Source organism: Malaclemys terrapin, chromosome 10 (assembly GCF_027887155.1).
Source record: "Malaclemys terrapin pileata isolate rMalTer1 chromosome 10, rMalTer1.hap1, whole genome shotgun sequence".
Lineage (NCBI taxonomy): Eukaryota > Metazoa > Chordata > Testudines > Emydidae > Malaclemys > Malaclemys terrapin.
In genome coordinates this window covers 25911692-25926529 of record NC_071514.1, presented here as the reverse complement: position 1 = coordinate 25926529, position 14838 = coordinate 25911692, and the positions used below count along the sequence as shown (strand labels likewise).

Here is a 14838-nt window from a genome sequence, read left to right as displayed (position 1 = left end):
AGGACCTATTAAAGAGGATGGCTGCAGTGTTGAGCATACAAGCTGAGCTTGTCCAAAAGAACACTCACAAGCTTTTGGACGTTTTTCAGGCGGCAGCCCCTGGGAGGGTAGCCCTCCTTGTTAATGGGGCTCTTTTGGAACCAGCAAGGACCTTATGACACATACGAGCCTCCTTGGCACCAATAGCCAAGCATACAGACAAATGATATCATGTTCCGATGCAAGGCTTGGGGTACTTTTGTTCCCACCCTGCCTCTAACTCCTTCATGGTCAGTGCTGTCAATGAGAGGTTGCATCAAGGGAGATTCAAATCAACTCCCAAAGAGAAAATCCAAGGGACTTGACTTATTCAGGAGAAAAAATTATTCCTTCTCTCTCCAGAGAATACTTCCAAGATATTGATAACTTCCAAGATATTGATATTGACAACTTAAGCATTGGTGTGAGCACTTTTGTGAATTAATGAACAGATCCCCACAAAGATGTAAATTCAACTTAATCCAAAAGAGAACTGATCAGAAAACAGGAAATGGACAGTTGAGGAAGTGAAGCGTATGGTCAAACATTTACCAAATGGTGAATCAACTGGTCTTGACAATATTTCATCAGAACTCCTAAAGAGTGGTGGCCTGGGTTTAGGTTACTAGTTTCATAGAGTAGTCTTAAAAGTTTGGGAAACCAGTCATATTCCAGAAGATTAGAAGAGGGGCTGTATCATCACTCAAAAAGGAGAGGGATCAGTTTGCTCAAACTATAAGGGAATAACACTGCTCTTAGTTGCAGAGAAGATGTTTATGATTATACTACTGAACCAACTGAAATACTGCTCAGCCCAAAAATGAGAGACAGCCAGTGTGGATTCTGTACAGGCTGATCTAAAATCTGTCTTTTATATGCTGTGCAGAATGTTAATGGAAAAATGATTACAGAAACAAAGGGAAGTTTAATACTGCATTTATAGACTTTGCAGTTACTTTTGACTCGGTGCGTGACTCAGCACTGTGGGTACTGCTATGAATCTGCAGTGCCTGAGGACTTAGTGTGCCTGGTGGAAGAACTGTGTTGCAATACATTTACCTCTGTGAGGGTCAATAGTTGTATTATAAACTGGTTTTCAGTAGAATCATGAATATGCCAGGGACGCATTCTCTCACCTATGTAGTTTATAACAGTGGTTCTCAACCTTTCCAGACTACTGTATCCTTTTCAGGAATCTGATTTGTCTTGTGTACTTGAAGTTTCACCTCACTTAAAAATGACTTGCTTACAAAATCAGACATAAAAATACAAAAGTGTCACAGGACACTATTTCTGAAAAATTGCTTACTTTCTCATTTTGGCTGAATGAAATGTTAGTTTGTTCTAGGCAAATATTTAGATGAGTTGATGTACCACCTGGAAGTCCACTGCGTAGCCCACAGGGTACGTGTACCACGTGTTTATAGTTCTAATAGACTATCTGATTGAGCCCAAAGTAGGTGGAGTGAAATTTAAAGATTAATCTTTAGAGGCTCTTAAGTATGTGGATGATATTATCTTACTTGCAGAGACCATTCTTCTTAGCATATGCAGAACTTGCCTCAGGTGGCATGTGACCAGGATTCATCACTGAATTTGGTATGCTGGTTGGATCATTAGTGTCCCCGGCTCGGGCCAGGTACTGACGAGAAGTGCAAGGTGAATGCTGATCCATGCCCCCTGAGAGACCATCAGCAAACTACAACTAATGCTAAAAGAGCTGCAGAAAACTGCAGACTATATGGGACTTAAGATCAATGATGATAAAACCAAAGCTGTGTGTACCTCCTATAAAACAGTCACGAATGGCCTACTGACATTGCATGTAATGACGCTGAAATGGTAAACAGTTTTATCTATCTTGATAGCAGGAGGTTCTATAACTGAAGAAGTTACACATAGGATCAGACTTGTGTCTGTGTCATTTCAACATCTTCAAAAACCTCTTTGGCTGGCAGGATGTCTGTAACAACCAAGATACAAGTGTTCAACACACCAGTAATGACAACTCTGTTATATGGAGCAGAAACATGGCTGTTAAAAACACCGGAGGAGAGGAAACAATAGTTTTCATTGTCAAAAGTTACAATGTATCAAGATCTGTTGGTTTGACTTTTGTCACAAATGAGGAAATACTTAGATGATCCTGGCAAGTTGTAGTTTTGCACCTTTTGAGAACAAGATGGCTGCAGTGGGATGAGGTAATGTCCAAAGTACAGAAGCAGGTATGCTTTCACAGAAGGTTTATAGAGCTGCAGTTGAAGGAAGTAGAGCACAAGCCTGACCAAGAATGTGGTTGGAAGATGCAATTTTGAGGGATTTAAGAAGACTAAACCTTTCCATATGGACACTTGCTGAAGAAGGAAGACATGCAAGGGACCATTCAAAATAGAAGTCTATTTTATATGCCACCACGGCTACATCATAGCCAAATGAATTTGCTGCTTCCTTTCTCCAAATATGCATAGGAAACCAGCAGGAATTGTTAGCAAAACATGATTTTGTAAACTGGGATGCAATGTCTAAATTCGCTGACAAGCTGCCTGAAGCTATAAGGGAGGAGTTATGGGCTTTCTTGGCAGAAAGTCGCTTGGTGCCCAAGACATCAGTGCAGTTGACACTCGATGTAGCAGATGCTTTTTACAGCGGATTTCCCAGTAAAATGAGGAGAAGCTCGTAGTTTCCTGAGTGGAATACGCCTATGAACCATGTCTCAAGGAACAGTTACATTGCAAGTAAATTACCATTTTTTCCCCTCCTTAACCTTTTCCCAAACAGTGCTTGTATAGTGAGCTGTGCTGGTTTTGTGGGCAGGGGAAGCCTATAATATCCTCTCTTAGTGAGTGGTTTGCCTCTTTACCTGCTTAAAAAAATACATAAAAGAATGTCATCCAGATGAGTGCTGGTATGGATTACTTATGGATTACTGTACTGGATCAGACCAGAGGTTCATCTAGTCTAGTACAGTAACTCCTCGCTTAACGTTGTAGTTATGTTCCTGAAAAATGCGACTTTAAGGGAAACGATGTTAAGCGAATCCAATTTCCCCATAAGAATTAATGTAAATGGGTGGGGTTAGGTTCCAGGGAAATTTTTTTCACCAGACAAAAAACTATATATTATATGTATATATACACACAGTATACATTTTAAACACACAATTTAATACTGTTCACAGCTATGATGATTGTGAAGCTTGGTTGAGGTGGTGAAGTTAGAGGGTGGAAGAGGGTGGGATATTTCCTAGGGAATGCCTGGCTGCTAAATGATGAACTAGCACTCGGCTGAGCCCTCAAGGGTTAACACATTGTTGTTAATGTAGCCCAGTGTTTCTCAAACTGGGGCCACCGCTTGTGTAGGGAAAGCCCCTGCCAGGCTGGGCCAATTTGTTTACCTGCCCTGTCCACAGGTCTGGCCGATCGCAGCTCCCACTGGCTGCGGTTCGCCGCTCCAGGCCAATGGGAGCTGCTGGAAGCGGCAGCCAGTACGTCCCTCGGCCTGCGCCGCTTCCAGCAGCCCCCATTGGCCTGGAGCAGCGAATCGCGGCTAGTGGGAGCTGCGATCGGCCGGACCTGCGGACGGGGCAGGTAAACAAACTGGCCCGGCATGCCAAGGGCTTTCCCTGAACAAGCGGCAGCCCCAGTTTGAGAAACACTGATGTAGCCTCTCACACTCTACCAGGCAGCAGGAATGGAGGGGAGGGGAGACAGCATAGCAGACAGAGACAGACACACATCTTGTGTGTGGGAGAGAGAGAGAAATAAACACTGCCCCTTTAAGTAAGCTGACCCACTCTTAAGCGCATTGTCTTTTTAAGTGGATCTGGAAGTTGAGACAGCAGCTGCTGCCCCAAGTTCTCTCTATTTCTCTCCGTCCGTGTCCCCACCCTGCTCTATATGGAGAAGGGGTAAGCGGGGTGTAGGAGCGAGGGGGGATACCCTGACATTACTCCTCTCCCCGCCTCCGCACAAGCAGGAGGCTCGGGGAGCAGCTCCAAGGCAGAGGGCAGGAGCAGCACATGACAGTGGGTGTGGGGGATAGCTGAACTGCCCGGCAATTGATAGCCTGCTGGGCGGCTGCTGCACAGGGAACTTAGGGGAGCGGGGAGCTGATGAGGGGGCTGCCGATCCACCCTGGTTACAAGCCCCCACCAGCTAGCTCCACTGGGCTGCTCTTCCTGCAAGCAGTGGACAAAGCAGGAGGCTGCCAAACAATGATGTTAGAAGGGAGCATTGCACAGCTTTGAACGAGTATGTTTCCTAATTGATCAGCCATGTAACAACGAAACAATGTTAACCAGGACGGCTTTAAGTGAGGAGTTACTGTATCCTATCTCTAATAGTAGCCAGTACCAGTTGTTTCAGAGAAAAAAACTCTGCAGTAGGCAGCTGAGGAATAATTTTCACCCAGGAAAAGCTTCTTTTAACTACCAATAGTTAGAGGTTGGCTTATGCCCTGAAGATGATAGTTAAGTATTTTTTGTTAACTTCTGTATATTCTTGTTTGTTATATAAACATTTAATCCTTTTATAAATCCTGCTAAATTGTATAATGGTATTATATATCTTGGTAGTACTCTCCATCTTGTTCCTTGTACAGCCTAATATATTATTTTGGATTTTTCACTTCTGTTGGAGATTGAGCTCTCTGCAATGATGATCAGATCTTTTTTGTAAGTTGATAGTTAATTTAGAATAAGTACTTCAAATTATTCCTCCCGATGTGTCTTAAATTTCCAAATGCAAAGTAATTAGTTGGGGAGCAGGGAGTTTGCTCCTTCTTTTTGAATGTTTTTTGAGAATTCAAGAAACTTTTTCTAAGAAATAATTTATGAATGTATTCACTTTTCTTATTTGTTTCCATTGTCTTCATAAAATTTTTGTATAATGGTCTACATAATCAACACAGCTAAACACTTATGGATTCTATGTAGGAGAGTTTTGCTTTCCTATCTGCATTTCTAGAGAACTAAAATTTGACATGATTTGGTGAATTAACTTTCTTGAGAAGAAAAATTAGGAGTCTCAAGATCTTTATTTGTATAAATAGGATGATAATGCAGTTTGCTTTATTGGGTGTTTATTTTAGAAATGGCATTCAAGTTTGTAACTGAAAAAAATCTATTGGCTTGTGGTACCTTCACAAATAAATGTGAATGCTGCTTTTAATTTTTGTTTTTATTTTAACTTCACTTCAGTTTTTGTAACTTGTCACTGGAATTAAGACACAAATGTAACTTTTAACAGATATATTGAACAGAGTCAACCTCAGCTCATCACGAACGGGGATACAGAATGGTGCACCTAGTAGAGGTACTACATTGTCCTAATATGGTAATTTAAAAAAAAAACTTAATGAAACATCCAACTGTAATACTATGTAATGATTATTCTGGAATTCTGTGTAACAGGTACAGTTACTACATTCAAGCCTGCCAGTCAACACTATACAACTCCTGCATCCAATCCGGGTGCTGTCACTGTTTCACCAGTCTTTCAGTCTGTATCCAGACCTGCAACTAGCTCTGTAGCCGTTCAGCCGTTGTCTAGACCAGTGACTGTTTCAGGAACTTCCCAGACGCTACAGAGACCTATTACTGGATGTTTATCAGCTCAGCAGATACCCGGGTCAAATTCTGGAATATCACAGCCTGTTAGCAGACCTGTAACCATTCCAGTAACGACACAGCCAGTATCAAGAGATATTTCAATTCCTGTAATGGGTCAACCCGTACCGAGGCCAGTGGCTACAGTAACAGCACAACCTGTAATATTAAATCAGGTAAATTGTTATATTAATTTATAAAGCTCAAGGTTTAATTGTAGTTAAATTAATGAAGTAGAAAAAGTGGATATTGCTTATTGTATATTCACATCACTTCACAAAATTTCAGTTTCAAAGAACCTTGTGGTTTTTGTAGAAATTTACTAAACATGTCATGACACATAGGTTCCCTTTCAGGAACTTTAGTATTAAATAGGCTTTTTACTACACTGTGTTTGATGTTGTTCAATTCGTTTGAAGCTTAAGGCCTCAATTTTTCAAAGACTTTGGCAGCTGGTTAACTTTACACAGGAGTAATTGCATTGTCTTCAGGACAATGTATTTTTGTGTAAAAGGTTCTGCATGTGCATAAGTGTTTGCAGGATCTGGGCTTGAGTAAAATTTTGATTTTCTATATGTTGTAATTGTAAAAATAATTAATTACTCATATTTTTAAAAACTTTTGCAATGTTTTCCATTGTCTAATTTACTCTCACAAGAATGCTAAGATTTGAAATTTTCATTTTAATATTATTCTGCAGTTTAATTAAGTGGATGTTTAATACTACTGCTTTAGAACAAAAAAGTAAAAAAATGAGAATATAACCTGAGTGAACAAATTGGTAGTCCAGTAGCCTGGTGTAGGGAATAGACTTCAGTATGTATTCTAGAGTTTGCAGCGCCATTATTTGATATCAGGTTTAAAAAGTTGCAAACAAGGTGATGGGTAGGGTAGCTCTACACTACAAAATTATATTGACCTAAGTTATGTCAATGCACAGCTATGGCATTAATTAAATTGCTTTTGCATATCCACACTACGCGCCTTGTTTTGGTGGTGTGCGTCCTCACCAGGAGTATTGGCACCAATTTAACTGTCAGCATGGGGCATTGTGGGATGGCTTCTGAGATGCAGCAGCAGTCGATGTAAGCAACGCAGCGTCTACACTGACACTGCGTCAACCTAACTATATCGATATTGATTCTATGCCTCTCATAGAGGTGGAGTTATTAAGTCAGTGTAGTGGGCGAGTTACATCGATGGGAGTGACATTTTAGCGTAGACACTTACAGAGTTTAGGTCAATGTAAGCTGTCTTATGTTGACCTAACTCTGTAGTATAGAGCAGGCTCTAAATATGTGGTAGTGTTTGGTAAACTGTTTTTTTCCTCTCTTATTGGTATTAATCTTAAAATGTGTTGCTAGATATTATTTCAAGATGCAAGGAGGGTGAATTTAGTATAAATGTACTAAACTCAAAATGTTGAGGAAATTGTAAACTTGGGAAGGTTCCATACACATTTTCAGAGAAACAAAATAACAAAAGTTTGATTTTTGTGAGAAACTTGTTGGAGATCCTAAATCTCTGAATTTGTGGATTTCTGTGTATCCACAGACTGGTTGTCCCTTCTGATGGCTTACTTTTTGTTTGTTTTGCTACCGGTAGTCCATCACTTTTAAGTCTTTCTGCATTCTTTTCTCTAACTTTTTGTTGCAATTTCTCTTTTGTGTGTTGCTTTGCAAAAGACTGTCATAGCAATAGTTGCTTATGCCTTTTACCCCTCACCACAATATTCTTCTTTCTCTAATAATGAACAAACCTAGAAGGAAAATATAGATGGGAACAGTAATGCACTGCAGCTATGTGTTGCAGTGTCAGTATATATATCTTGTAATATGGCTGCTTCTTTGAAAAGGAGGAGGATGTGCCTGAGTGATACTAAGACCATCTTCCTCATGAGGAGTCAGAGGACCCCAAATTGATAGAACTACAGGGATGAAATTGGGTCAGTTCTGTCACTGCTACAGACTGTTCTGAGATAGAGTAGTGAAGGTTAAATTCTCACATGAATGAGATAAAGAGGTCACATTTTTTCACAGTAGAGGAAAAATCAGAGGAGAGAAATCAGTTTGCTAAGAATTTGTAATTAGTACCCAGCTCTAAGAGCACCATTCCTTCAAATATACTGAACTTAAGGCATCTGGGCAGGGTAGTACTTAAAGTAGTACTTTTTTTTTAAATTAGACTTTACTGAGGAAATTCAAGGTAGTGGAGCACATTCATCCAACTCATGAAAATTGTAATGGGCACTGCAACCAAATTCCAGACAAATTCAGATACCTGTAGTTGTCACAGCTTTCTTAGACTCATATGACTAGAAATTAGAGAGAGAGGACTACACTTTCAGCGTAAAAAACAAATGACTGATTCCCCTGTTGAATGGGAAATCTGTTTACTCCATTAAACTATCTGAGTGCAGGCAGGTAGCAGGAACGTTTTAAAATGTTAAAATTTGGTATCCTTCTTAAGATTATTTGCTAAATCTACAGTTTTTCCCCATCCCCTCCCTCCCTTAGCCATCTAGGATAAATTCTTCTTTTAGACAAGGATACCAATTAAAGTGTTCTGTTTGTGTTGGGTAGTTAAATTCCTTGCAGATTCATTCTGGGAAGAATCCAGACTCAAAATTTTCAGTTCTCAGCGATTTGTAATTACGTTGCTTTCAATGCGAGACCCCCTTTTTGGCACATTTGATAAAATGGATTGGCTAAAGCTAATTACTTAACAGTAATCCCAACTCTTCCAGAGATAAGGGATTTATGGCTATAGTGGACCAAACTCCTAAGCATTATTAGGAGGATTCATAGATTCTAGGACTGGAAGGGACCTTGAGAGGTCATCGAGTCCAGTCCCCTGCCCTCATGGCAGGACCAAATACTGTCTAGACCATCCCTGATAGACATTTATCTAACCTACTCTTAAATATCTCCAGAGATGGAGATTCCACAGCCTCCCTAGGCAACACACAACACACCTGTTAATACATCCCAGAAGGATAATCTCCATCAAATACATGCCAACCATAGCACACTAGTTTTGGGAGACTTCCTGTCTCAATGGTCAAGTTTTGAAATGGAGGTTTGGTTCCAGTAAGGCTTTTCAGTTCTTGGGCAAGTCAGAGAACAGTCAGAGAACAGGCTCAGTGATGAGGGGCAGAGGCGTATTCTGACTAACTTGTATCAGTGTGTCCTGTTTCTTCACTGGGTAGAGATTGTCTTACTTTAAGAAGTTGTGGTCAGGGATCCTAGCTGAAATTAGGTTCTCAAGATGACAAATGCAGATTATAAGTGTAAACATCAATGTGTATTCAACTCTAGTGGTGGTGGTTCTTTGCATTTGCAGATGCAGGAACTCAAATCAACTTTGCACTTGACCTTTCGCTGAGGTCATAAAACTGGTGTTTAAAGCATGCTTTGAGATATCTACCCAATAGAGATTGTGACTTCTAAGGCATTGGAAGATATTGATTCATTTTGCATATGACATGACTGAATCAGTTTGTGCAAAAAGAGTACTTGAAAATGGAATTTTCATGGGTTGTCATTCTACCATACAGTTCAGAGGATATCATGGTCTCTATGAATATCCATCTCACCTCTTTCTACATTCTTCCTGGCCAGATAACTTAATTGTGTGCTGGGAAATGTACATGTGCTACCATTCATCCCAACAAAAGCATCTTGAATTCTCTCCAAAATAATGGTGATCACTACAAAAACATTTTGGAAGTGTGGCTATAGAGCCATGGTACCATACTCAGATGATTGATTTGTATTAAGACATAAAGGACTTCAATGAAGCTATTGTATCAGCTGATGATCTGGCCCATCATTTTTCAAGTGTAGACAATATGCACAGTCCTCCACACCTCCTTAAAGCTTGATAATGAACAGGTCAAAGAACTCTGAAAACTAATCCCAAATCATTAGTAATATTTTTAACATAACCAAAAGGATAACTCATTTTTTCAGAGCTGCTGTTAAGGATCAGTCTCAATTTGGTAAGGTTGGATGAGGAGTTCATTTGAGGAAATGAAGACTTGAGGGGTTTTTTTCCTTTGCGTCATTCAGGGTCTGCATCGAAGGAATTTACAAAAAAAGATTCCCACAGATGTGTGCTCTCATTCTGTTGAAATCTGTTGTGGCACTGGTGGGGGCCTTAACTAGACAAGCCATATTTGTTTTTAGCACTATTAATTAGACTTGCTTTCAGCAGGCTTAATCAGTGTAGTGGTACAAATTGGTAGTAAAGAATATAACAATTGCTATAGATGCTAAAGGGTTGTCTTGTGAATGGAAAGGTACAGCTGTGAATGGGACGTGTTTCATGAGATCTTTATATCAAAATCTGGTCTACCCTATGAAAGTCACTCGGAAAACAGAGTTATCATTGTCAAGTTTTCAGTTTCATCATGCAAGTTGGGAAGAAGGGGTGAAAAGGACACATTTATTCACAGTAAAGGAAAAATCATCAGAGGAGAGATCAGTTTGCTAAGAATTTGTAGTTAGTACCCAGGTCTAAGAGCACCATTTGTGGATATCTTCAACATACTTCAGATCTGCTGGCACAAGTCACTAGAGGAGAGACATGGGACCCAAGTCATGTGCCTTTTCCAGATGATCTTTTTGTTGTGTCAAGCCTCCTTACCCAGGCTTTCATTTTGCCTTGTATTCTCCCACAGTTTTAATCCAGTGCTAAATAGGTTGTGGACTCTGCTCTTTGAGCCTTTGGCTTCTTTTCTTTTTAAAGGAACAATCTTTTTTAAAAAAACTCTCTGTGCTAGGGGAAAAAATACATCTAGGTATCTGCATGAAACTGGTATGCTGAGAAAGGGAAATAAAATAAGTCAATTCTTGATAGGGAAAAGTTGAGGACAGGCTTGGATTTGGGTTTTGTCCTATTTTTTTTACATTGTTGTTAAGTTAAAACTAAAAATGAACCCAGCTCTATCATCTGGTTGTTCTTAATTCATTATGCTGCTTCTGGAAATTGCATATATTCTATATAAAGTTTTTGTGTGGAGTGGCCATTTGAATGAATTGGCACTTATGATATGGCAGGTACCATGTGAACATTTTACGACCAGTTTACTTTGTGAATGCTTCTGGTATATAACTTAGAAGACATTTAGAATTTCAGTGGGTATTGTTGGCTTCAGAAATAACCCACTGGGATGAATTAAGGTGCGTAGGTTTTTATGTTGAATATGCAGCCACAAACACAGTATATTTATTGGTTTCTATTTTGAAGGTTATAATTGGTACTAGGAGGGCATATACTTTAAATGAGAACTTCAGCTCTGGGAAAATAGGATAAAAACTGCAAGAAGACCCTAAAATTATGTGTGTCATGAGTTGTCTTCACCTGGAAATTTTCATGGTTTTCATTAATTATTAACAATTAGTTCTTTTCTGGAATGCTCTAAACTGACTTTACTACTGCATAGCTCACTATAAAAATATTAATGATATATTGATCCTTCTTTTATGATCACAAAAAAATTGCCTAACCTAAGTACTGATTATGGCTTCTGAATCTTGGCTTGAATTGGTGCTTGAACAGGTGGCACTTAAAAAACCCCAAAATAACTGATCTTGCTCTGTTTGTATTAAGAAGTTTCTATTTACTATGAGTTTACATTGGGTTCTGATTTGTGTCCTTTAAAATGCAGTTAGCTAGCTGTGGAAATAATGTGTAAAGTTTCTAAATTTAAATTGAAAGGAAGAAAGTGGGCAAATGCTTAGAGAAAAAAATCCTCTTAATTAGAAACACTAGCAGATTTAGGATAAATCAGATAGTAAACTCTGTTTCTATTCAGATAAATAAATCAGTAGTATGCATACTTTCTCTAAAATGTACAGAACGTACACATGCACACTTACCCTGGATAAATCAACCACAGATGAACCAGGTCAGGTTTTAATTGTTTTAACAGAATTTATATTATTATTTTGGCAGATGGTAATTATAACTTCAGTATTTACAGAATAAGTGTTTAAATTATCTGAATCCAATTGTAGTTACAAAAAACAAGCATATGATACTGTAAGTTGCATTTGTATATTGATTTTTTTATGCAAATTTCAAAATGCTTTATAAAGATTAAGTCCCAATTTTTCCCTCTCCCCTCCTTTTGAAAATGGCTTATCAGGGTTATATTGCGAGTTCTCCACAAGCTGTACCAAATAATACTTCGGGCATACTGTTCGGCTTGAGACAGAAGTCAGGAGTTCCTCACTACCAGAGTGGATCAGTAGTGACTATGACAGGTGAGTGTATGTTAGTAAAAGCTTTTTTTTTTTTTTTTTTTTTTTTTTTTTTTTAAGAGTAAAAGTATAGAGTGTTTGGTTATAATTTTAATAGAGGTTTCAGAACATAGGATAGTTTATTAGTGTTTGTAAAATAGCAGTATTGGTGTCCATGTTACGAAGGAAGATTTGGATCATTGCACTTAAAATATACTTTCCAATAAAGTCTTGCTCTTGTGAACTCACACATGTTATATGATGACCCCAATCAATATATGCGTGTGATTTTTGTCTGTCTATATTAAAAAATTACTGCCAGACTCACTGAAATGACTTTTTTAGCAGGCAAAAGTTCATTTGCAGCATATGCAGCTCTCTCTGGATGACATCAATAAAAGTGTCTGTCAGTCAGCCAGTGAGAGCCCATGGAACAACTTCCTGAGTCTGCTCAGTGGATTCCCTAGATGTCATTCTTTGTTTCCTGATTGCTATATATAGCAATTGGAGTAGACAGATCAAAGGGATCTGTTCTGGGAAACTGGGGGGGGGGGGGGAGAATGCTTGTCATGAGCCTCTGAAGTATTTTTTTTTAATTCTTTATTTTTAGTTGCAGAAACTGTTTTATCTGGCTGAAGAAAATTGTATTTATTTGAAATACTAATTAGAACATGTAAAGTTAAATTACATTTTATAATAAATAAGTATATGCTGTAAATTTAAACTTCAAGTGTCAATTATGACGAATTGCATTTTTGTGGTAATTGAATGACAAACTTAATTGTTGGTCAGCCTGTAATTCAATCTATAATGAAATATAATTGACAATTTTTCTGATCCTTCTACAAGAGGTGACTAAAACAGAAATGCTATGTGAAGCAGAATGAGTAAGATGAAAATCTAACCAATTCTTGTGGGGGAGGTGGCGGTTTCATAACACTCTAAATGGGGCACTCTCTCCCATCCTCCATCTGCTCCCAAATGAGTGAAGGGTGTGTTTTTTCCAGTAGTTATCCACACACACTTATTGGTATAGTCTCCTCCATTCCTACCCCACCCTTGTTCTGTGATTTATTCTAGCTGGGGAGAAGGTGGGGCAAGTAGCTCTTGGCAAGATCAAGCACTTATCTACTTTAAATAAATAAATTAATGGAGATATCCTATCTCCTAGAACTGGAAGGGACCTTGAAAGATCATCAAGTCCAGCCCCCTACCTTCACTAGCAGGACCAAGTACCGATTTTGCCCCAGATCCCTAAGTGGCCCCCTCAAGGATTGAACTCACAACCCTGGGTTTAGCAGGCCAATGCTCAAACCACTGAGCTATCCCTCCCCCCTGAACACTTTATCAAGTGTTCAGCATTCTAGTCTTATCCAGCAAAGCTCTTAAGCAGGTGCTTAACTTTAACCACTTGAGCAGTTTCGTTGACGTCAGAGGGAAACTGAAAAGTTACGCCCATGCTTATGTGCTTTGCTGGACTGGAGCCAGAGTGCTCCGCACCTTCAAGGACTGAGCCCTTAAATGACTGTGAATTGAGGTGTTATGCAGTTCATGTGAGGTAGGAAAGTAGGTGTGTGGTCTGTATTGGATTTAGAGATTAAAAAAAGAATTTAACATTCCTTATTTAAATTATTGAGAACAAAACTGCTTTTTGCCCCTTTTAGAAACAGAGGGAGAGTGTAATAGAGTGAAATAAAATGTAGCAAGAAAAGCCTGCTGGAGAAGATTAAGGAACAGACAAAGGAAATTGATAGGCTGAGAGGAATACTTACTGAGTTAGTAAGCAAAAGTAGGGCTGAGCTGGGTTGACTAAATTGAGAACCGTGTGTGCAGTAGTAAGGACCTGAGAGCCAAAACAAATAGGTGGTCAGTTTCATATCACATGTGAGCTCCATAAGACCAAAACCTTTAATGCAAGTGAGGGAGAGGCAGCAGGAAGTCTTTAGCATTCAAGCCTACCTGTTTGCCAAGAATTCTAGAAAAATTCTGACTCACATGTTTTCAGAAAACACAGTTAAAATCAAGTACACTGAGGACTTGATTATTTAGAAATATCAAGAGTTTTCATGTTAATTGATAAGAATTATTAACATTTACCTTTATCAGAAATAATCTTAGATAATTAAACAAAAATCAGTTACTGATTGTAAATTGTTCAAGACCCAGAACAAGCTTAAAATAATTTTGTGTACTGATTGTTTTAATCTATTATGTGTGTGGGAGAAAAGGAGTAAATACTTTCCACTTGTTAAATGGAATAAGAGCACTTTGAAAATTTTTTTTAAATCTAGTATTGCATGTATTATTTACAGAATTGAATACTGTGATACTCAAGTTGGAATTGTTCATAGTAACAAATGCTGAAAATTAATATTTTGGCTAAAATAGAAAATCTTGGTATAGCCCAGGGATCGACAACGTTCGGCACGCGGCTCGCCAGGGTAAGCACCGTGGCGGGCCGGGCCAGTTTTATTTACCCGCTGACGCGGCAGGTTCGGCCGATCGCGGCCCCCACTGGCTGCGGTTCGCCGTTCCGGGCCAATGGGGCGGCGAGAAGCAGCACGGGCGAGCGATGTGCTGGCCGCGGCTGCTCGCCGCCCCCATTGGCCCGGGACGGCGAACCGCGGCCAGTGGGGGCCGCGATCGGCCGAACCTGCCGCGTCAGCGGGTAAATAAAACTGGCCCGGCCCGCCACGGTGCTTACCCTGGCGAGCCACGTGCCGAACGTTGCCAACCCCTAGTATAGCCAAATGTAAATACTTAATCATACCTGTTAAATTCAACGCTTTATTCAACACCTGTCAGGTGGTGTGATTCTTTCTGAAGTGTTATTTTTTAAAGTTAAAAATCTGTAGCCCAAAATAAAAACTGTAGGCCTAAGTCTTCTTTCATGCTGGTGTAAATTGCAACTCATTGTAGTCATTCGAATTTTATCAGTGTAAATTGGTCTGAGGGGAGGATTGGGCTATG

General features: G+C 39.4%; 1 protein-coding gene across 9 annotated transcripts in view; it reads left to right on the top strand.

The window, feature by feature from the left end:
• Positions 1 to 14838, top strand: part of ZNF280D (zinc finger protein 280D) — an 80182-nt gene that overhangs the window by 23343 nt on the left and 42001 nt on the right. For 7 of the 9 annotated variants that reach the window (XR_008446423.1, XR_008446424.1, XR_008446426.1 and 4 more), the window contains exons 3-5: positions 5265 to 5330; positions 5429 to 5799; positions 11775 to 11892. Coding sequence is in view for 5 of the 9 variants with exons in the window: in XM_054041415.1 (XP_053897390.1) it covers positions 5265 to 5330; positions 5429 to 5799; positions 11775 to 11892 (555 nt within the window). In the remaining 4 variants the exon portion in view is untranslated. The remainder of the gene's footprint in view (positions 1 to 5264; positions 5331 to 5428; positions 5800 to 11774; positions 11893 to 14838) is intronic. The other 2 variants (XM_054041416.1, XM_054041418.1) reach the window with 2 other exon arrangements.